Source organism: Cherax quadricarinatus, chromosome 29, assembly GCF_038502225.1.
Source record: "Cherax quadricarinatus isolate ZL_2023a chromosome 29, ASM3850222v1, whole genome shotgun sequence".
Classification (NCBI taxonomy): Eukaryota; Metazoa; Arthropoda; class Malacostraca; order Decapoda; family Parastacidae; genus Cherax; species Cherax quadricarinatus.
Genome location: NC_091320.1, coordinates 5,959,163 through 5,984,355, shown reverse-complemented (window position 1 = coordinate 5,984,355; position 25,193 = coordinate 5,959,163). Strand labels below are relative to the sequence as shown.

At 46.3% G+C, this 25,193-nt stretch overlaps 2 protein-coding genes across 2 annotated transcripts in view; one reads left to right on the top strand and one right to left on the bottom strand.

Moving 5' to 3' along the window:
- Nucleotides 1–678, top strand: part of LOC128690489 (pulmonary surfactant-associated protein D-like) — a 32,799-nt gene extending 32,121 nt beyond the window's left edge. The window contains exon 5 of the mRNA XM_053779159.2: nt 352–678. Coding sequence (XP_053635134.2) covers nt 352–496 — 145 coding nt within the window. The 3' untranslated portion in view covers nt 497–678. The remainder of the gene's footprint in view (nt 1–351) is intronic.
- LOC128690417 (L-selectin) overlaps nt 1–25,193 on the bottom strand; it is a 174,964-nt gene that overhangs the window by 35,293 nt on the left and 114,478 nt on the right. The window lies entirely within an intron of this gene.

The following is a 25,193-nucleotide window of genomic DNA, read 5'->3' as shown; positions in this document are numbered from 1 at the left end:
CATATATGGCATTAACAATGTAGAAAAGAGCAGAACTATTATACCTAGATGGAAACTGAATTTTCTGAAGTCACGGGGCGAAGAAGAATCTTTATTTTTTTTTTTTGAACAGTATAAATTAAAGTTCAAGAGGTTGGCGATGCTCACTACATACATGGATTCAAAAGATGACATTATAAAAAACATGAATAATAAAAAAAAAACTTTATTTGATTAATGATTAAAGGATGAGGTCAGGAGCTTTAGGTTTGCTCTCAATTGCACAACTAGAGGAGCATACACCGGTGAGTGCACTTAATATAATCTGAGAAGGTATAAGCCACGTCATGAGTGTTGATGTTTGTGTTACAGACTGCGTCGACCTCAGCCAGACAACCGTGAGGGTGGTCAGGAGAACTGCCTGGCCGTCCTCAACAACTTCTACAATGATGGCATTAAGTGGCACGACGTAGCCTGCCACCACGTCAAACCAGTCATCTGTGAACGTCGTGCTTAAAGGGCATCCTCTCCTTACATTCTCTTTCACTTTACTCTAACCTCTATTATCACTCTTTTTTCCTCTCATCTCTACCCTCAGTTTTTCTTCACCCTTCCCATTCATTACTCAACCTTTCATGCACTTTTGTGCCCGTCATCACGGCGCTTCCCGAAGACATTTTTCATATTTTATCAATTGAAGGTAAATTATTAAATTATTTATCAAAAGTACTGCGTATGCAAAGTAATTTCCAATGGCTAAATAAATAATATTAGGTGATGATAAGACGTTGTTTGTGTTGTTCCTACCTTGTATTGCCCGAGAAGTGTTCGTACTGTCTACTATTGCTAGGTGTTTGTGCTGACTCTAATTTAATATGAAGATACATAACAGCTGGAAAAAAATATACAGACTTTTCAGAAGATTAAAGAAGAATCAGTGAAGAGTTGAAAGGTTAGTGAAACTTCGTAGTCTGAGACTGATCCAAATTCTTTCTGACTGCTTTAATAATATTGTTTACTGCTCTATCTATCTATCTATCCATCTATCTATCTATCTTTCTATTTACATATATATATATATATATATATATATATATATATATATATATATATATATATATATATATATATATATATATATATATAGTCTGTTGAGTATACCTGGTAAAGTGTATGGTAGAGTTATTATTGAAAGAATTAAGAGTAAGACGGAGAATAGGATAGCAGATGAACAAGGAGGCTTTAGGAAAGGTAGGGGGTGTGTGGACCAGGTGTTTACAGTGAAACATATAAGTGAACAGTATTTAGATAAGGCTAAAGAGGTTTTTGTGGCATTTATGAATTTGGAAAAAGCGTATGACAGGGTGGATAGGGGGGCAATGTGGCAGATGTTGCAGGTGTATGGTGCAGGAGGTAGGTTACAGAAAGCAGTGAAGAGTTTTTACGAGGATAGTGAGGCTCAAGTTAGAGTATGTAGGAAAGAGGGATATTATTTCCCAGTAAAAGTAGGCCTTAGAAAAGGATGTGTGATGTAACCGTGGTTGTTTAATATATTTATAGATGGGGTTGTAAGAGAAGTAAATGCGAGGGTCTTGGCAAGAGGCGTGGAGTTAAAAGATAAAGAACATAAGAACATAAGAAAGGAGGAACACTGCAGCAGGCCTGTTGACCCATACTTGGCAAGTCCTTCACAAATCCAACCCACTAACAGAATAAACGTTCCCAAGCACTAAGCGTTAACAATTATATTTACTCATCTTAATTGTGTGCTAATGGAGTTACAGGAAGCTGAGGTTCCACTGTATTATGGTTCAGGAATGCATCAATTCAATTTACATTGTTTCTTATGGAACGAATTAACATTGCAAGATGTGCAGGCATGATTAGACATGCTGTACCATCTATCAGTACAATATCTACGAGGAATTGTTTTTATATGCAGTGGACCTTCGGTATTCATCATTAATCCATTCCAGACAGACTGGCAAAAACCGAAATCAACAAAAACTGAAACCACTTTCCCCATAAAAAAAATGTAAATCCAATTAATCTGTTCCACACACCCAAAGGTATTAACAAAAACAATTTTTTTTAGCTTAAATATAGATTTACATGAAAAAGAATGAACATTCAGCATAACACTTACTTTTATTGAAGACTCTTGGTATATGGAAGACAGGGAGGAGGGGAGAGGGAAGAGAGGTTATTCTTTGGTAGGAGAATCCCCCTCCATAAGGACTTTAGGTACCAAGTCCCTCTCTGGGATCACTTCCCTTCTTTGTCTTTTACTGCCACTAGGACCAGCTTGAGAGTCACTGGACCCCTGTCACACAAAAAATTGGTCCAGAGAGCTCTGTTTCTGGCGTCTCTTTAAAATTTCCCTAAAATGGGACATGGCATTGTCATTGTAAAAGTCACCAGCACAGACTGCAACAGCTTTCTCAAGGTGACGTTCCTCCGCAAATGCTTGCACTCTACTCCACATTACACAAATCTCCTTAATCTCTGAAGAAGGCACCTTCTTCCATCTCTCTTCCTCCTTCTGTGAAGCAATTTCCTCAGATGTGCTCTGTTGCTGTTGAAGATGAAGGTGTTGCAGCTCTTCAGTGGTTAGTGGTTAGCTCTTCATTGTGGTCTTCCGTCAACTCTTCCACATCCTCGCCACTAAAGAATCACACATAAAGTGGGAGTTATCACAGTTGCTCTTTGCTGATGACACTGTGCTCTTGGGAGATTCTGAAGAGAAGTTCCAGAGGTTGGTGGATGAATTTGGTAGGGTATGTAAAAGAAGAAAATTAAAAGTGAATGCAGGAAAGAGTAAGGTTATGAGGATAACAAAAAGATTAGGTGATGAAAAATTGGATATCAGATTGGAGAGAGAGTATGGAGGAGATGAATGTATTCAGATATTTGGGAGTGGACGTGTCAGCGGATGGATCTATGAAAGATGAGGTGAATCATAGAATTGATGAGGGGAAAAGGGTGAGTGGTGCACTTAGGAGTCTGTGGAGACAAAGAACTTTGTCCTTGGAGGCAAAGAGGGGAATGTATGAGAGTATAGTTTTACCAACGCTCTTATATGGGTGTGAAGCATGGGTGGTGAATGTTGCAGCGAGGAGAAGGCTGGAGGCAGTGGAGATGTCATGTCTGAGGGCAATGTGTGGTGTGAATATAATGCAGAGAATTCGTAGTTTGGAAGTTAGGAGGAGGTGCGGGATTACCAAAACTGTTGTCCAGAGGGCTGAGGAAGGGTTGTTGAGGTGGTTCGGACATGTAGAGAGAATGGAGCGAAACAGAATGACTTCAAGAGTGTATCAGTCTGTAGTGGAAGGAAGGCGGGGTAGGGGTTGGCCTAGGAAAGGTTGGAGGGAGGGGGTAAAGGAGGTTTTGTGTGCGAGGGGCTTGGACTTCCAGGAGGCATGAGTGAGCGTGTTTGATAGGAGTGAATGGAGACAAATGTTTTTTAATACTTGACGTGCTGTTGGAGTGTGAGCAAAGTAACATTTATGAAGGGATTCAGGGAAACCGGCAGGCCGGACTTGAGTCCTTGAGATGGGAAGTACAGTGCCTGCACTCTAAAGGAGGGGTGTTAATGTTGCAGTTTAAAAACTGTAGTGTAAAACACCCTTCTGGCAAGACAGTGATGGAGTGAATGATGGTGAAAGTTTTTCTTTTTCGGGCTACCCTGCCTTGGTGGGAATCGGTCAATGTGTTAATAATAAATATATATATATATATATATATATATATATATATATATATATATATATATATGTGTGTGTGTGTGTGTGTGTGTGTGTGTGTGTGTGTGTGTGTGTGTGTGTGTGTGTGTGTGTGTGTGTGTGTGTGTGTGTGTGTGTGTGTGTGTGTGTGTGATATGTGATATGTGTATACTCACCTACTTGTACTCACCTGGTTGTGGTTGCAGGGGACGAGTCACAGCTCCTGGCCCTGCCTCTTCACTGATGGCTACTAGGTCCTTTCTCTCCCTGCTCTATGAGCTTTATCAAACCTCGTCTTAAAACTATGTATGGTTCCTGCCTCCATTACGTCACTTTCTAGGCTATTCCACTTCCTTACAACTTTATGGCTGAAGAAATACTTCCTAACATCCTTCTGACTCATTTGAGTTTTCAACTTCCAGTTGTGACCCCTAGTTTTTGTGTCCCATCTCTGAAACATCCTGTCTTTGTCAACCTTACCAATTCTTCGTAGTATTTTATATGTCGTTATCATGTCTTCCCTGACCCTCCTGTACTCCATTGTTGTCAGGCCGATTTCCCTTAACCTTTCTTCGTAGGACAATCCCTTCAGCTATGGGACTAGTCTTGTTGCAAACCTTTGCACTGTCTCTAATTTCATGACATGCTTGACCAGGTGTGGAGTCCAAACTGGTGCTGCATACCACAATATGGGCCTGATGGATATGGTGAACAGAGTCTTGAACGATTCCTTACTGAGGTATCGTAAAGCTATTCTTAGGTTTACCAGACGCCTGTATGCTGCAGCAGTTATCTGGTGTGTGCCTCATGAGATGTGCTCGGTATTATACTCACCCCAAGATCTTTTTCCTTGAGTGAAGTTTGCAGTCTTTGATCACGTAGACTATACTCTGTCTGCGGTCTTCTTTGCCCTTCCCCGATCTTCAAGACTTTGCATTTGGCGGGGTTAAATTCAAGGAGCCAGTTGCTGGACCAGGCTTGTAGTCTGTCCAAGTCTCTTTGTAGTCCTGCCTGATCCTCGACCGATTAATTCTCGTCATTAACTTCACATTATCTGCAAACAGGGACACTTCTGAGTCTATCCCTTCCGTTATGTCATTCACATATACCAAAAACAGCACTGGTCCTAGGACTGACCCCTGTGGAACCCAGCTCGTCTCAGGTGCCCGCTCTGACACCTCGTCATGTACCATGACTCGTTGTTGCCCCCCTGTCAGGTATTCTCTGATCCATTGCAGTGCCTTTCCTGTCATGCTTGCCTGATCCTCTAGCTTTTGCATTTAACCTCATGTGAGGAGCTGTGTCAAAGGCCTTCTTGCAGCCCAAGAAAATGCAGTCTATCCACCTCTCTTCCTCGTGTCTTACTTCTGTTACCTTGTCATAAAACTCCAGTAGGTTTGTGACACAGGATTTTCCTTCCCTGAAACCGTGCTGGTTGTCGTTTACGAGCTTGTGTCTTTCCAGGTGCTCCACCACTCTCCTCCTGATGATCTTCTCCATGACTTTGCATACTATACACCTCAGTGACATAGGTCTGTAGTTTAATGCCTCATGTCTGTCTCCTTTCTTAAAAATTGGAACTGCATTTCCCATCTTCCATACCTCAGGTAGTGGCAAAGTTTCAGTAGATGTGTTGAAGATTTTTGCTAGTGGCACACACAGCATCTCTGCTTCCTCTCTAAGGACCCATGGGTCCCACCGCCTTTGAGGTATCAAGTTCACATTGCAGCTTCTTCACCTCCTCCTTGATTGTGTGTTCTGACTTCGTGGAGTCCTTCCAGTCTCCACTGGAAATACTTCTTTAAAACTCATGTTGAACTCCTCACATACCTCTTGGTCGTTTCTTGTGAACTCCCCACTGTCCTTCTTTAGCCTGATTACCTGATCCTTGATCGTTTTCTTCCTGATGTGACTATACAACAGCTTCCGGTCAGGGTGGACTGTCCATTCTATGTCATTTTCGTATTGTTGCTGGGCCTCCCTTCTTATCTGTGCATATTCGTTTCTGGGTCTTCTAATAATCTCTTTATTTTCCTGAGTCCTTTGTCTTCTGTAATTTTTCCATTCTCTATTGCACTTAGTTTTTGCCTCCCTACACTTTTGGGTGAATCAAGGATTCGTTCTGGTCTTCCCATTATTTCTATTTCCCACGGGAACAAACCTCTCCTCTACCTCCTTGCATTTTGTTGTCACATATCCATCATTTCTTTCACTGGTTTCACTGCCAATTCTCTCTCCCACTGAACATCTTGCAGGAAGTTCCTCTTGCCTGTGTAGTCCCCCTTTTTGTAGTTTAGTTTCTCCCATCCTATTCCTGCTACCCTCTCCACCTGTAGCTCACCTATGTAATCAAAGCACAGAACCACATGATCACTAGGACCAAGGGGCCTTTTGTGCGTGATATCTTCGATGTCCGAACTACTTGTGTACTCACCTAATTATACTCACCTAATTGTGGTTGCAGGGGTCAAGACTCAGCTCCTGGCCCCGCCTCTTCACTGATCGCTACTAGGTCCACTCTCTCTCTGCTCCCTGAGCTTTGTCATACCTCGTCTTAAAGCTATGTATGGTTCCTGCCTCCGCTACATCACTTGCTAGACTATTCCACTTCCTGACAATTCTATGACTGAAGAAATACTTCCAAACATCCCTGTGACTGGTCTGAGTCTTCTGCTTCCAATTGTGACCTCTTGTTTCTGCGTCCCCTCTCTGGAACATCCTGTCTCTGTCCACCTTATCTATTCCATGCAACATTTTGTATGTCGTTATCATGTCTCCCTCTGACCCTCCTTCCTCCAGTGTCGTCAGGCCGATTTCCCTCAACCTTTCTTCGTAGGACATTACCCTGGGCTCCAGAACTATCATTGTTGCAAACCTTTGCATTTTCTCTAATTTTTTGATGTGTTTGACCAGGTGTGGGTTCCAAACTGGTGCTGCATACTCCACTATGGGCCTGGCGTACACGGTGTACAGTGTCTTGAGCGATTCCTTACTAAGGTATCGGAACGCTATTCTCAGGTTTGCCAGGCGCCCATATGCTGCAGCAGTTATCTGGTTGATGTGTGCTTCCGGAGACGTGCTCGGTATTATACTAACCCCAAGATCTTTCCCCTTGAGCGAGGTTTGCATTCTTTGGCCACCTAGCCTGTACTCTGTCTGTGGTCTTCTTTGCCTTTCCACAATCTTTATGACTTTGCATTTGGCGGGGTTGAATTCGAGAAGCCAGTTGCTGGACCACGTGTCCAGCCTGTCCAGGTCTCTTTGTAGTCCTGCCTGATCCTCATCTGATTTAATTCTCATTAACTTCACATCATCTGCGAACGTGGACACTTATGAGTCTATCCCGTCCATTATGTGTGTGTGTGTGTGTGTGTGTGTGTGTGTGTGTGTGTGTGTGTGTGTGTGTGTGTGTGTGTGTGTGTGTGTGTGTGTCTGTGTGTGTGTACTCATCTAATTGTCGTCGCAGGGGTCGGTTCATAGCTTTACCTTTGCCCTCATTTGCACAACTAGAATACACTGGTGAGTGTACTTAAAACCAAATGTTGTGGAGGAAACTTAATAACGAAGTTCACTTTCCGACATAAAAATAATAATAAAAACAGAAGGGTACTTATCTTTTGTTGACAACTCAGACTTCTTGCGGCTGCGGCTCAAAAAAGTCTCCTCTGAATGAGCTAAGATCTCCCACACTGCAGCTGTAGAATCATGAGTAACTAGTTAGGCTTAACTTGCCTCAAAGGAGCGTATGTCAGGTATTTCACATTTGCCTAGAAATGTGATAAGTTGCTCACTGTTATTGGGCATAACGCCCATGGGTAATGAGGTGTATGGGTAAGAAGCAAGATGGTACATAAGTCCCTCTTATAGGGGTAGCACTATGTGGAAAGGGTCATTGACCTCCTTTAAAAAAGGGGGAGTATTGACCCCTTCAAAACTGGAGATTTTTCTCCACACCAGCGAGTGAACTTAAGACAATATGTAAACTCAAACACTCTCAAACTCAACACAATTCAACCCCGCCAAATGCAAAGTCATAAAGATTGTGGAAAGGCAAAGAAGACCACAGACAGAGTATTATTATTATGATTATTATTATTAATAATCATAATAATAATAATAATAATAATAATAATAATAATAATAATAATAATAATAATAATAATAATAATAATAATAATTATAATAATAATATAACAATATCTATATTTACTACAAGTACATGTACAAGGTATACAGACCATAAATGACGTCAATAACATACTACTATATAGAAAGCCGCTTGTTATGCTGAGCATTTCGGGCAAATTAGGTCAGTTTTGTCCCAGGATGCGACCCACACCAGTCCACTAACATCCAGGTACCCATTTTAAACTGATGGGTGAACAGGGACAGGGACAGCAGGTGTCTTATGGATATACATCCCTAATATTTTCCAGCCGATCCGGAGGAGAGTCGAACTCCGGACCTTAGTGTGGGAGCTGAGTGCGCTAGCGATCGAGCTACGGGACACCTTAAGTATACAGAAGTACAAATATGCACTGGACAGTATTCAAAACAACATTTAATGAAGATATAATTATACAAATGGTTTATTCTGTAATATCACATAAGCAGCTCCCAACTCTTGCCATGAGTAAATATCTGAGGAGAAATAAACCAAGTCATGAGTGTTGATGTTTGTGTTACAGACTGCGTCGACCGAAGCAAACTGTGTGTGTGTGTGTGTGTGTGTGTGTGTGTGTGTACTCACCTAGTTGTACTCACCTAGTTGAGGTTGCGGAGGTCGAGTCCGAGCTCCTGGCCCCGCCTCTTCACTGATCGCTACTAGGTCACTCTCCCTGAGCCGTGAGCTTTATCATACCTCTGCTTAAAGCTATGTATGGATCCTGCCTCCAGTACATCGCTTCCCAAACTATTCCACTTACTGACTACTCTGTGGCTGAAGAAATACTTCCTAACATCCCTGTGATTCATCTGTGTCTTCAACTTCCAACTGTGTCCCCTTGTTACTGTGTCCAATCTCTGGAACATCCTGTCTTTGTCCACCTTGTCAATTCCTCTCAGTATTTTGTATGTCGTTATCATGTCCCCCCAAAGAATGTGTGTGTGTGTGTGTGTGTGTGTGTGTGTGTGTGTGTGTGTGTGTGTGTGTGTGTGTGTGTGTGTGTGTGTGTGTGTGTGTGTGTGTGTATTTTAGTTTTCATCCTTTCCTGGTGACGACTACCCTGTTGACTGCTATGTTGGTGACCACTATCCTGGTGACCACTACCCTGTTGACTGCTATGTTGGTGACCACTATCCTGGTGACGACTACCCTGTTGACTGCTATGTTGGTGACCACTATCCTGGTGACCACTACCCTGTTGACTGCTATGTTGGTGACCACTATCCTGGTGCAGACTACCCTGTTGACTGCTATGTTGGTGACCACTATCCTGGTGACCACTACCCTGTTGACTGCTATGTTGGTGACCACTTTCCTGGTGACCACTACCCTGTTGACTGCTATGTTGGTGACCACTTTCCTGGTGACCACTACCCTGTTGACTGCTATGTTGGTGACCACTTTCCTGGTGACCACTACCCTGTTGACTGCTATGTTGGTGACCACTTTCCTGGTGACCACTACCCTGTTGACTGCTATGTTGGTGACCACTTTCCTGGTGACCACTACCCTGTTGACTGCTATGTTGGTGACCACTTTCCTGGTGACCACTACCCTGTTGACTGCTATGTTGGTGACCACTTTCCTGGTGACCACTACCCTGTTGACTGCTATGTTGGTGACCACTTTCCTGGTGACCACTACCCTGTTGACTGCTATGTTGGTGACCACTTTCCTGGTGACCACTACCCTGTTGACTGCTATGTTGGTGACCACTTTCCTGGTGACCACTACCCTGTTGACTGCTATGTTGGTGACCACTTTCCTGGTGACCACTACCCTGTTGACTGCTATGTTGGTGACACTACTTTCCTGGTGACCACTACCCTGTTGACTGCTATGTTGGTGACCACTTTTGGTGACCCACTGTTGACTGCTATGTTGGTGACCACTGGTACTACACTGTTGACTGCTATGTTGGTGACCACTATCCTGGTGACCACTACCCTGTTGACTGCTATGTTGGTGACCACTTTCCTGGTGACCACTACCTGTTGACTGCTATGTTGGTGACCACTTTCCTGGTGACCACTACCCTGTTGACTGCTATGTTGGTGACCACTTTCCTGGTGACCACTACACTGTTGACTGCTATGTTGGTGACCACTATCCTGGTGACCACTACCCTGTTGACTGCTATGTTGGTGACCACTTTCCTGGTGACCACTACACTGTTGACTGCTATGTTGGTGACCACTTTCCTGGTGACCACTACACTGTTGACTGCTATGTTGGTGACCACTTTCCTGGTGACCACTACACTGTTGACTGCTATGTTGGTGACCACTATCCTGGTGACCACTACCCTGTTGACTGCTATGTTGGTGACCACTTTCCTGGTGACCACTACCCTGTTGACTGCTATGTTGGTGACCACTTTCCTGGTGACCACTACCCTGTTGACTGCTATGTTGGTGACCACTTTCCTGGTGACCACTACCCTGTTGACTGCTATGTTGGTGACCACTTTCCTGGTGACCACTACCCTGTTGACTGCTATGTTGGTGACCACTTTCCTGGTGACCACTACCCTGTTGACTGCTATGTTGGTGACCACTTTCCTGGTGACCACTACCCTGTTGACTGCTATGTTGGTGACCACTTTCCTGGTGACCACTACCCTGTTGACTGCTATGTTGGTGACCACTTTCCTGGTGACCACTACCCTGTTGACTGCTATGTTGGTGACCACTTTCCTGGTGACCACTACCCTGTTGACTGCTATGTTGGTGACCACTTTCCTGGTGACCACTACCCTGTTGACTGCTATGTTGGTGACCACTATCCTGGTGACCACTACCCTGTTGACTGCTATGTTGGTGACCACTTTCCTGGTGACGACTACCTTGTTGACTGCTATGTTGGTGACCACTTTCCTGGTGACCACTACCCTGTTGACTGCTATGTTGGTGACCACTTTCCTGGTGACCACTACACTGTTGACTGCTATGTTGGTGACCACTATCCTGGTGACCACTACCCTGTTGACTGCTATGTTGGTGACCACTTTCCTGGTGACCACTACACTGTTGACTGCTATGTTGGTGACCACTTTCCTGGTGACCACTACACTGTTGACTGCTATGTTGGTGACCACTTTCCTGGTGACCACTACCCTGTTGACTGCTATGTTGGTGACCACTTTCCTGGTGACCACTACCCTGTTGACTGCTATGTTGGTGACCACTATCCTGGTGACCACTACCCTGTTGACTGCTATGTTGGTGACCACTTTCCTGGTGACCACTACACTTTTGACTGCTATGTTGGTGACTACTATCCTGGTGACCACTACCCTGTTGACTGCTATGTTGGTGACTACTATCCTGGTGACCACTACCCTGTTGACTGCTATGTTGGTGACCACTATCCTGGTGACCACTACCCTGTTGACTGCTATGTTGGTGACTACTATCCTGGTGACGACTACCCTGTTGACTGCTATGTTGGTGACCACTATCCTGGTGACCACTACCCTGTTGACTGCTATGTTGGTGACCACTATCCTGGTGACCACTACCCTGTTGACTGCTATGTTGGTGACCACTTTCCTGGTGACGACTACCCTGTTGACTGCTATGTTGGTGACCACTTTCCTGGTGACGACTACCCTGTTGACTCCTATGTTGGTGACCACTATCCTGGTGACCACTACCCTGTTGACTGCTATGTTGGTGACCACTTTTCTGGTGACGGCTACCCTGTTGACTGCTATGTTGGTGACCACTTTCCTGGTGACGACTACCCTGTTGACTGCTATGTTGGTGACCACTATCCTGGTGACTACTACCCTGTTGACTGCTATGTTGGTGACCACTTTCCTGGTGACGACTACCCTGTTGACTGCTATGTTGGTGACCACTTTCCTGGTGACTACTACCCTGTTGACTGCTATGTTGGTGACTACTATCCTGGTGACCACTACCCTGTTGACTGCTATGTTGGTGACTACTATCCTGGTGACCACTACCCTGTTGACTGCTATGTTGGTGACCACTATCCTGGTGACCACTACCCTGTTGACTGCTATGTTGGTGACTACTATCCTGGTGACCACTACCCTGTTGACTGCTATGTTGGTGACTACTATCCTGGTGACCACTACACTGTTGACTGCTATGTTGGTGACTACTATCCTGGTGACCACTACCCTGTTGACTGCTATGTTGGTGACCACTATCCTGGTGACCACTACCCTGTTGACTGCTATGTTGGTGACTACTATCCTGGTGACGACTACCCTGTTGACTGCTATGTTGGTGACCACTATCCTGGTGACCACTACCCTGTTGACTGCTATGTTGGTGACTACTATCCTGGTGACCACTACCCTGTTGACTGCTATGTTGGTGACTACTATCCTGGTGACCACTACCCTGTTGACTGCTATGTTGGTGACTACTATCCTGGTGACCACTACCCTGTTGACTGCTATGTTGGTGACCACTTTCCTGGTGACCACTACCCTGTTGACTGCTATGTTGGTGACTACTATCCTGGTAACCACTACCCTGTTGACTGCTATGTTGGTGACCACTTTCCTGGTGACCACTACCCTGTTGACTGCTATGTTGGTGACTACTATCCTGGTGACCACTACCCTGTTGACTGCTATGTTGGTGACCACTATCCTGGTGACCACTACCCTGTTGACTGTTATGTTGGTGACCACTATCCTGGTGACCACTACCCTGTTGACTGCTATGTTGGTGACCACTATCCTGGTGACCACTACCCTGTTGACTGCTATGTTGGTGACCACTATCCTGTTGACCACTACCCTGTTGACTGCTATGTTGGTGACCACTATCCTGGTGACCACTACCCTGTTGACTGCTATGTTGGTGACCACTATCCTGGTGACCACTACCCTGTTGACTGCTATGTTGGTGACCACTATCCTGGTGACCACTACCCTGTTGACTGCTATGTTGGTGACCACTATCCTGGTGACCACTACCCTGTTGACTGCTATGTTGGTGACCACTATCCTGGTGACCACTATCCTGGTGACCACTACCCTGTTGACTGCTATGTTGGTGACCACTATCCTGGTGACCACTACCCTGTTGACTGTTATGTTGGTGACCACTATCCTGGTGACCACTACCCTGTTGACTGCTATGTTGGTGACCACTTTCCTGGTGACCACTACCCTGTTGACTGCTATGTTGGTGACCACTTTCCTGGTGACCACTACCCTGTTGACTGCTATGTTGGTGACCACTTTCCTGGTGACCACTACCCTGTTGACTGCTATGTTGGTGACCACTTTCCTGGTGACCACTACCCTGTTGACTGCTATGTTGGTGACCACTTTCCTGGTGACCACTACCCTGTTGACTGCTATGTTGGTGACCACTTTCCTGGTGACCACTACCCTGTTGACTGCTATGTTGGTGACCACTTTCCTGGTGACCACTACCCTGTTGACTGCTATGTTGGTGACCACTTTCCTGGTGACCACTACCCTGTTGACTGCTATGTTGGTGACCACTATCCTGGTGACCACTACCCTGTTGACTGCTATGTTGGTGACCACTATCCTGGTGACCACTACCCTGTTGACTGCTAAGTTGGTGACCACTATCCTGGTGACCACTATCCTGGTGACCACTATCCTGGCGACCACTACACTGTTGAATACTATGTTGGTGACCACTATCCTGGTGACCACTATCCTGGTGACCACTACCCTGTTGACTGCTATGATGGTGACCACTATCCTGGTGACCACTACCCTGTTGACTGCTAAGTTTGTGACCACTATCCTGGTGACCACTATTCTGGCGACCACTACACTGTTGAATACTATGTTGGTGACCACTATCCTGGTGACCACTATCCTGGTGACCACTACCCTGGTGACTACTATGTTGGTGACCACTATCCTGGTGACCATTACACTGGTGACTACTATGTTGGTGACCACTATCCTGGTGACTACTATGTTGGTGACCACTCTCCTGGCGACCACTACACTGCTGACTACTATGTTGGTGACCACTGTCCTGGTGACCACTCTCCTGGTGACAACTACACTGGTGACTACTGTGTTAGTGACCACTATCCTGGTGACCACTACCCTGGTGACCACTACACTGTTGACTACTATGTTGGTGACCACTATCCTGGTGACCACTACCCTGGTGACTACTATGTTGGTGACCACTATCCTGGTGACCATTACACTGGTGAAAACTATGTTGGTGACCACTATCCTGGCGACCACTCTCCTGGTGACAACTACACTGGTGACTACTGTGTTGGTGACCACTATCCTGGTGACCACTCTCCTGGTGACCACTACACTGGTGACTACTGTGTTGGTGACCACTATCCTGGTGACCACTACCCTGGTGACTACTATGTTGTTGGCCACTATCCTGGTGACCACTAGACTGGTGACTACTATGTTGGTGACCACTATCCTGGTGACCACTCTCCTGGTGACCAGTACATTGGTGACCACTATGTTGGTGACCACTATCCTGGTGACCACTACCCTGTTGACTACTATGTCGGTGACCACTATCCTGGTGACCACTACACTGGTGACTACTATGTTGGTGACCACTATCATGGTGACCACTCTCCTGTTGACCACTACTCTGGTGACTACTGTGTTGGTGACCACTATCCTGGTGACCACTACCCTGGTGACTACTATGTTGTTGGCCACTATCCTGGTGATCACTACATTGGTGACTACTCTGTTGGTGACCACTATCCTGGTGACCACTACACTGGTGACTACTATGTTGGTGACCACTGTCTTGGTGACCACTATCCTGGTGAGCACTACACTGGTGATTACTATATTGGTGACCACTATCCTGGTGACCACTACCCTGGTGACTACTGTGTTGGTGACCACTATCCTGGTGACCACTACCCTGGTGACTACTATGTTGGTGACCAGTATCCTGGTGACCACTACACTGGTGACTACTATATTGGTGACCACTGTCCTGGTGATCACTATCCTGGTGATCACTACACTGGTGACTACTATGTTGGTTACCACTATCCTGGTGACCACTACCCTAGTGACTACAATGTTGACCAGTATCCTGGTGACCACTACACTGGTGACTACTATATTGGTGACCACTGTCCTGGTGACCAATATCCTGATGACCACTACCCTGGTGACTACTATGTTGGTGACCACTCCCCTGGTGACCACTACAATTGTGACTACTATGTTTTTGACCACTGTCCTGGTGGCCACTACACTGGTGACTACTAAGTTGGTGACCACTATCCTGGTGACCACTACCCTGGTGACTACTATGTTGGTGACCACTATCCTGATGACAACTACACTTGTGACTACTATGTTGGTGACCACTGTCCTGGTGACAACTATCCTGGTGACCACTACACTGGTAACTACTATGTTGGCTACCACTATTCTGGTGGCCACTACCCTGGTGACTACTATGTTGGTGACCACTATTCTGGTGACCACTACACTGGTGACTACTATGTTGGTGACCACTATTCTGGTGACCACTATACTGGTGACTACTATGTTGGCGACCACTATCCTGGTGACAACTATCCTGGTGACCACTATCCTGATGACCACTATCCTGGTGACCACTAAACTTGAGACTAATATGTTGGTGACCGCTAATCTGGTGACCACTACCCTGGTGACCACTACCCTGGTGACCACTACCCTAGTGACCACTACCCTGGTGATCACTACCCTGGCGACCACTACCCTGGCGACCACTACCCTGGTGACCACTGCCCTAGTGACCACTACCCTGGTGACCACTACCCTTGTGACCACTACTCTGGTGACCACGACCCTGGTGACCACTACCCTGGTGACTGCTACCCTGGTGTCACTACCCTGTTGACCACTACCCTAGTGACCACTACCCTAGTGACCACTACCCTAGTGACCACTACTCTAGTGGCCACTACTCTAGTGACCACTACAATGATGACCACTACTCTGATGACCACTAACCTGATGACCAGTACCCTGCTGACCACTACCCTAGAGACCACTATCCTAGTGACCACTACCCTGGTGACTACTACATTGATGACCGCTACTCTGGGTATCACTAACCTGATGATCACTATCCTGGTGACCACTACCCTTGTGACCACTACCCTGGTGACCACTACACTTGTGACCACTATCATGGTGACCACTATCCTGGTGACCACTATCATGGTGTCCACTACCCTGGTGACTACTATGTTGGTGACCAGTATCCTGGTGACCACTACACTGGTGACTACTATATTGGTGTCCACTGTCCTGGTGTCTACTATCCTGGTGACCACTACACTGGTGACTACTATGTTGGTGACCATTATCCTGGTGACCACTACACTGGTGACTACTAAATTGGTGACCACTGTTCTGGTGCCCACTATCCTGGTGACCACTACCCTGGTGACTACTATGTTAGTGACCACTATCCTGGTGACCACTACACTGGTGACTACTGTGTTGGTGACCACTGTCCTGGTGACCACTATTATGGAGACCACTACACTGGTGACTACTATGTTGGTGACCACTATCCTGGTGACCACTACCCTGGTGACTACTGTGTTGGTGACCACTATCCTGGTGACCACTACCCTGGTGACTACAATGTTGGTGACCACTATCCTGATGACAACTATACTGGTGACTAATATGTTGGTGACCACTGTCCTGGTGACCACTATCCTGGTGACCACTACACTGGTGGCTACTATGTTGGCGACCACTATTTTGGTGGCCACTACCCTGGTGACTACTATGTTGGTGACCACTATCCTGATTACCACTTCCCTGGTGACTACTATGTTGGGGACCACTATTCTGGTGACCACTACACTGGTGACTACTATGTTGGTGACCACTATCCTCGTGACCACTATCCTGGTGACCACTATCCTGATGATCACTATCCTGGTGACCACTAAAATGGTGACTAATATGTTGGTGACCACTAATCTGGTGATCACTACCCTGGTGACCACTATCCTGGTGACCAGTACCCTGGTGACCACTACCTTAGTGACAACTACTCTGTTGACCACTACCCTGGTGATCACTACCCTGGCGACCACTACCCTGGCGACCACTACCCTGGTGACCACTTCCCTGGTGACCACAACTCTGGTGACCACGACCCTGGTGACCACTACCCTGGTGACCGCTACCCTGGTGTCACTACCCTGATGACCGCTACCCTAGTGACCACTATCCTAGTGACCACTACTATGGTGACCACAACAATGATGACCACTACACTGATGACCACTAACCTGATGACCAGTACCCTGGTGACCACTACCCTGGTGACCACTACCCTAGTGACTACTACCCTAGGGATCACTACACTGTTGACCACTATCATGGTGACCACTATCCTGGTGACCACTATCATGGTGTCCACTATCCTGGAGACCACTATCCTGGTGACCACTACCCTGGCGACCACTACCCTAGTGACCACTACCATTTTGACCACAATCCTAGTTACCACTATTCTGGTGACCACTATCCTGGTGACCACTATCCTGGTGACCACTATCCTAGTGACCACTTCCATGGTGACCACTGTGCTGGTAACCACTATTCTGATGATGACTACCCTGGTGACCACTACCCTAGTGAACACTACCATTGTGACCACTATCCTGGTGACCACTATCCTGGTGACCACTACCCTGGTGACCACTACCCTAGTGACAACTACCATGGTGACTACTATCCTGGTGACCATTATCATGGTGACCACTATCATGATGACCTCTAATCTGGTGGCCACTATTCTGGTGACCACTACCCTAGTGACCACTATGTTGGTGACCACTAATCTGGTGACCACTACCCTGGTGACCACTGCCTCTAGTGACCACTACCATTGTGACCACTGTCCTGGTGACCACTCTTCTGGTGACCACTATCCTGGTGACCAGTATAATGGTGACCACTCCCATGGTGACCAATACCCTGTTGACCACTATCCTGGTGACCACTATCCTGGTGACCACTATTCTGGTGACTACTATCCTGGTGACCACTATCCTGCTGACCGCTATCCTGGTGACCACTATTCTGGTGACCACTACCCTAGTGAACACTAACATTGTGACCACTATCCTTGTGACCACTATTCTGGTGATGACTACCCTGGTGACCACTACCTAGTGACCACTACCATGACCACAGTCCTAGTGACCACTAATCTGGTGACCACTATCCTGGTGACCACTATCCTGGTAACCACTACCCTAGTGACCACTTCCATTGTGACCACTGCCCTGATGGCTACTACCCTAGTGACCACTACCATGGTGACCACTACAATTGTGACCACTATCCTGGTGACCACTGCCCTGGTGACCACTACCCTAGTGACAACTACCATGGTGACTACCATCCTGGTGACCATTATCATGGTGACCTATTACAACCTAGGATTTCAAATGGCCTGTTATCCCAGGTGTAATGGGAGCAAATAAACACAGTAGAAAAAGTTTAGACTTATATTATCCTTCACCAATTATAACAGCAATATGTACACTATGTACAGTGATAAATATAGTGCACTCCACGGTAAGCAAAGCAGAAATAGAAGCCACAAGATAGCAGACCGTGCTTCAACCAGCTCTAGAGTGGGAATGACCAGGGCAGACAGGAGAGCGATATCCACATAACCTCTGCGATTGTCAATCCCACCTTCTTATTGGCTAGAACCTGGTCACTAGTTGAACGATGGGGCCCCATCATCAACTCTTAGCAACCTGGTTCGCTGGTTGGGGGAGATAGCCTGTAAATGAGGGTGTGTCCATGCGCCGAATAAAGGTTACGTACTCTTTGCATGCCACACCCCCACCCCCGAGAAGGCTCAGGATTAGGCTGCCACCTCCCAGTGGTAACCGTGCCGCCATGGCACAAAATAATGGGACCGCCTATCCTCTCCACCATCCAACTCTTAGATAGAGCTCAGCTTTCCTAGTGACCAAAAGCCAAACCCTAAACTTAGAGTGAGACAGCAGTCAGACAGGCTAGCATAGGTCCAAGATACAGGCGGACGGTAGCCCGCATCCCCTCACTAAAAAAAAAACCCCACATCAGGGGATAAAAAAAAGAGCTTGAAAGGGGTTACCACAAATACATCCTAACCTAAATAAAATAATAAACTAGACTCTTGACAAAGAGTCTGCCAACACATTTTCTTTGCCGGCAATATAATGAATTCTGATATTGTAGGGCTGCAGCCTGAGCGTCCAACGCATAAGCCTTGTGTTGTGATTCTTCATGGCTTGGAGATAGACTAACGGGTTGTGATCACTGTAGACTGTGACCACCTGCGATGTCTGGCCCACATAAACATCAAAATGCTCCAAAGCCATTACCAGCGCGAGGGCTTCTTTTTCAATGGTAGAGTAAGCTCTCTGATGTGGCTGGAACTTAGCTGAAAAGTATGCGATTGGCTGCAGCTCCTTGTTCCCGATTTGTAATAGTACCGCCCCAACCCCAGACTCACAAGCATCAACCTGTAATGAAAAAGGTTTGGAGAAGTCTGGAGACAGGAGAATGGGTGCAGAGCACAATAATCTTTTTGCTTTATTAAAAGCAGTGTTACAATCTGACGTCCAATTAAAGGGAACTTTATGACTGTAGAAGCTCAGTTAAATTGGTTGCTTGTATTTCAGATAATCCATCCATTAACGGGCTAGGATCCTTGAGGAGGACAGAATTTGAAAGTTTAGTATTAATTTCAGAGATAGAGTGCAAAGAGTCAGAGTCGTCCTCAGAGGTAGAGGACAGAGTCATTACTGGGACTTTATCTGGTGTATGAAAGGCCTTGATTTGATTAATGTGGTAAGTTTTTGTTTTTGAGGTCTTATCAATGGGAGCTACCACATAATTTAAATCAGATAATCTACTTACTATCTGCATAGGTCCCGTAAATCTAGCTTTCAAGGTGTGGCCAGGTATAGGTTCCTGCACCAACACCTTGTCTCCTGGATGGAAGGAGCGGAATTGTGCACTTTTGTCATACCTCTGTTTCATCTTACTTTGAGCTATCTTTAGGTTAGCCGTGGCTAACTCACGTGCCACCTGCAACCTTGAAGACGGGTTGTAGAGTGCTGAGCTTACGTCTTCTCCCATCCATCCTTCTTTGAGCACCCGAAGAGGACCTCGTACATTGTGCCCAAAGATCAGCTCAAACGGACTATACCCTGTAGACTCTCGTACTGAGAACAGCAACAAAGGTAGAGATTCATCCCAATCTGTCGGAAAGTGCATGCAAAAACTTCTCATCATTGTTTTTAATGTTTGGTGGAATCTTTCCAAGGCGCCTTGGGACTGAGGGTGATAGGCAGTGGATAAGTTGTGAATTATCCCTAACCTAGTTAATACTTCCCTAAATGCTTTGGCAGTGAAGTTAGTACCTTGATCACTTTGTATAGTTTTAGGAATGCCAAAACAAGAAATGAATTTTGTTAAAGCTTTGAGAATAGCTTTAGTATTGATACTACGCATTGGGATCGCTTCAGGATATCTGGTTACTTTATCCATAATTGTAAATAAATACTGATTTCCAGACTTTGACTTAGGTAGTGGACCTACACAATCTATAATTAAATCTGCAAAAGGTTCTCCATCAGCAGGTATGGGTTGGAGAGGTGCAGGTTTAATGGAATGTCCAGGTTTTCCAACTTGCTGACATTCTCGGCAACACCTAATATGATTCTTCACATCTTTCTTTAATTTTGGCCAATAAAATTCTTTTGTGATTCTATACAAGGTTTTTGTAATTCCTAAGTGACCTCCTGATGACGTATTATGAGCTATATTTAATATCTGAGGTCTATACTTGGTTGGAACCACTAACCTGTCGTATAATTGCCGGCTCTCTATCTCCTTACCAGTCTCAGTGCAAACCAAATAATCATTTTTAACTTCATACTTGACTGGATGACCCAAAGAGGATTTACCCATGGCTGCCTGAAAAGCGAATTTTAAAGAAGGGTCCTTTCGTTGTTCCTCCCGGAAGGACAGTCCCTCGGGCATGGAAACAGAGACATCTGGCAATCCTGCAACCTGGGAATAGGAAGGCTTGATCGGGGTCTGTTCACTTGATTTACGAGACTCCGGCCGGTGTGTCTCATAAAACAACGTGGCTATTCCGAGATCGGAGTCGTCCAAGGATAGGTCAACATTCTCCCCAGACAACCCTTGGGATGTTGCCCGAGTTATGGCCAACACTGGAGAAGCATTAATCATTATAGGTTCAGGACACGAAGTAACAGTAGTAATGTTATTACCCAGTAATAACATGGCATTTTTCATGGGAAATCCTTTTGAGACCCCTACAGTCAAGTACCCAGTGTAATATTTGCACTGTACATAAATTTTATGCAAAGGAACGGAAAAGATAGCTCCTCCAAATGCTTCCAATAAAACTGAGGAATTCAAAGAAGTATTCTCTGAAAGGGGTAATATTCCTTCTCTGACAAGTGAGCAATATGCTCCAGTATCTCTAAAGGTATTTACTTTAGTTGGTTCTGAGTTTTCCTGAAGGGAAATAAGACTTTCGCAATAATAAGGGGCCATACCTTTTTCTACTTCTCTAGGGGACATGTTACTAGGGATATTAGAGATTTTCCCGATGGGTTGAGGTTTTTGGGGGCAGTTGGAACTGATGTGACCTACTTTATTGCACCTGAAGCAGACGACAGGCTTGCCCTTTACTCCCTGATGACGTTGCAAGTGGTGTCGTTCTGGCTGGTGCCTCTCTGGATATTGTTGTCGAGATGCTCCATAAGTAGTTTGCCTCTCCGCAGGGGGACCATATGTTGAGAAGCGTGGCTCACCAGGTGACTTGGTTGGATGACGTAGACGCTCTCCCTCCGGCTGGCACTTCATTCTCCAATGTTGTCGATCTCTGCTCACGCCAGACTGTTGAAAAGAGAGACGGGACCGCTCGGACAAGGAGCGGTTCGTTTCGAAGGTATCAGCCAACCTGGCCGCCTCCAATGCAGTGGTTAAGTCACGATCCTGCAGAAAGACACGAACCTCTGGTCCCACAGACTCCAGCAGGTTATCAATCAGAATAAGCTGCACCAGCTCCTCAAAGTTAGAGACACCACTCGCTTTATACCAGCTGGTAAAAGCTTTGGTTTGCTGTCTCACAAAGTCCACCAGGGATTGACCAAGCTGCCGCCTGTTCAATTTGAAGGTCTTACGATATTTAGCTGGGATACATGTATATGCTCCCAACACTGTGGTCTTCACTACTTGATAATCAGAGAATTCAGCGTCAGTTAATACCGACGTAAATTCCTGTGCCTTACCCAATAATGCTGTATGAACCAACGCTGCCCAGTGCTGTTCCGGCCACCTCAAGGCTCGAGCCTGATTTTCGAAGCTTTCGAAAAATTGCTCTGGTTCGGCCTCATTGAAGCGGGGAACAAGCTGTACTGCTTTTTGTAAACTGAAATCGTTTACAGAATGCGAAAACTGCCTCCTCTCTCTTTCCCTATCAAATTCTTCCCTTGCGAATGCTCTCTGTTCCCTAGTTTGCTCCAGCGTGATTTTTGCCAGCTCAAGTGCCAACGACGCTGATTCACCCTGAGACAACCCAGCTGCACTATACTGACCATTTTGCTCCGTAGGTGTATCATCTTCCTCCTGCGAGAACATAGTAGTTTTTTCCCTAGCTCCCGTAAAGGGAGGAGTTTGATGTGCCATCTCTTCTTCAATAAGTATGTCAGCAATAAGTGAACGCAGTTGCGCAGCTGTGAGAGTGCGTTTATAGGGAATGCCAATGGAACGAGCAATTTGCCAACAACGCTGTAGGGACAATTTAGGTAGGTTATGCAAAGTATATGCCGACACCAGGCGTCTGACTCGTCTAGGTGGCATAAGTTATTCGCTATGCACAGTACGAATACCCCAACGTAACACGTTAATTTGCAGAACACGCTTAGCTATGCACAGTACGATTGCAGAATACGCATACAAGCAAAGCCGACTGCACACAAGATTGACCGTAGCGAAGCGAGCACACTGAACAAGCTAGTAGCGAGCTGTTGAACGATCACACAATAGCAAGGCTGATCATAAGCAACTGACACGCAAAATTTGTAAAGCGAAGCGAAACAGCAAGCTACACAATGTTCCTGCTACAAGCTTCACCCTAAGCTCAACCGTTTCTCTAAGTCCAGCTCTCGGACAGGCTACCCATATTACAACCTAGGATTTCAAATGGCCTGTTATCCCAGGTGTAATGGGAGCAAATAAACACAGTAGAAAAAGTTTAGACTTATATTATCCTTCACCAATTATAACAGCAATATGTACACTATGTACAGTGATAAATATAGTGCACTCCACGGTAAGCAAAGCAGAAATAGAAGCCACAAGATAGCAGACCGTGCTTCAACCAGCTCTAGAGTGGGAATGACCAGGGCAGACAGGAGAGCGGTATCCACATAACCTCTGCGATTGTCAATCCCACCTTCTTATTGGCTAGAACCTGGTCACTAGTTGAACGATGGGGCCCCATCATCAACTCTTAGCAACCTGGTTCGCTGGTTGGGGGAGATAGCCTGTAAATGAGGGTGTGTCCATGCGCCGAATAAAGGTTACGTACTCTTTGCATGCCACATGACCACTATCATGATGACCTCTAATCTGGTGCCCACTATTATTGTGACCACTACCCTAGTGACCACTATGTTGGTGACCACTAATCTGGTGACCACTACCCTGGTGACCACTGCCTCTAGTGACCACTACCATTTTGACCACTATCCTGGTGACGACTATTCTGGTGATGACTACCCTGGTGACCACTACCCTAGTGACCACTACCATGGTGACCACATTCCCAGTGAGCACTTATCTGGTGACCACTATCCTGGTGACCACTATCCTGGTGACCACTATCCTGGTAACCACTACCCTAGTGACCACTTTCATGGTGACCATTGCCCTGATGACTACTACCCTAGTGACCACTACCATGGTGACCACTGTGCTGGTGACCACTATTTTGGTGATGACTACCCTGGCGACCACTACCCTAGTGAACACTACCATTGTGACCACTATCCTCGTGACCACTACCCTGGTGACCACTACCCTAGTGACAACTACCATGGTGACTACTATCCTGGTGACCATTATCATGGTGACCTCTAATCTGGTGTCCACTATCCTGGTGACCACTACCCTAGTGACCACTATGTTGGTGACCACTAATCTCGTGACCACTACCCTGGTGACCACTGCATCTGGTGACCACTACCATTGTGACCACTATCCTGGTGACCACTCTTCTGGTGACCACTATCCTGGTGACCACTATCCTGGTGACCATTACCCTAGTGACCACTATGCTGGTGACCACTAATCTAGTGACCACTACCCTGGTGACCACTGCATCTGGTGACCACTACCATTGTGACCAGTATTCTGGTGACCACTCTTCTGGTGACCACTATCCTTGTGACCACTATCCTGGTGACCACTATCCTGGTGACCACTGTTCTGGTGACCACTCTTCTGGTGACCACTATCCTTGTGACCACTATCCTGGTGACCACTATCCTGGTGACCACTGTTCTGGTGACCACTATCCTGGTGACCACTAACCTGGTGACCACTATCCTGGTGACCACTATCCTGGTGACCACTATTCTGGTAACCACTATCCTGGTGACCACTATCCTGGTGACCACTATCCTTCTGACCACTATTCTGGTGACCACTACCCTAGTGAACTCTACCATTGTGACCACTATAGTGGTGACCACTATTCTGGTGATGACTGCCCTGGTGACCACTACCCTAGTGAACACTACCATCGTGACCACTATCCTGGTGACCACTATTCTGGTGGCCGCTATCCTGGCAACCACTATTCTGGTGACCACTATCGTGACGACCACTATCCTGGTGACCACTATTCTGGTGATCGCTATCCTGGCGACCACTATTCTGGTGACCACTATCGTGACGACCACTATCCTGGTGACGACTATCCTGGTGACCACTATATCATGATAGTAATATTTCTTGGAGTCAGTGTTAGGTGATGATTGCCAGAAACATGCAGAGAGTTAGTGTCTTGCTGCGCCACTGCCGACACTCACTTTCTTAACACTTTTCCCCAGTTAAATTCTCAATGCCTTTCCTCACTCATGGTCTGAAGGTCTTCCTCCACACGTGTTCGGAAGGCCATCCCCCACACTTGTTCTGAAGGCCTTTCCCCACACGTGTTCTGAAGGCCTTCCTCCACACGTGTTCAGGTCTTCCTCCACACGCGTTCTGAAGG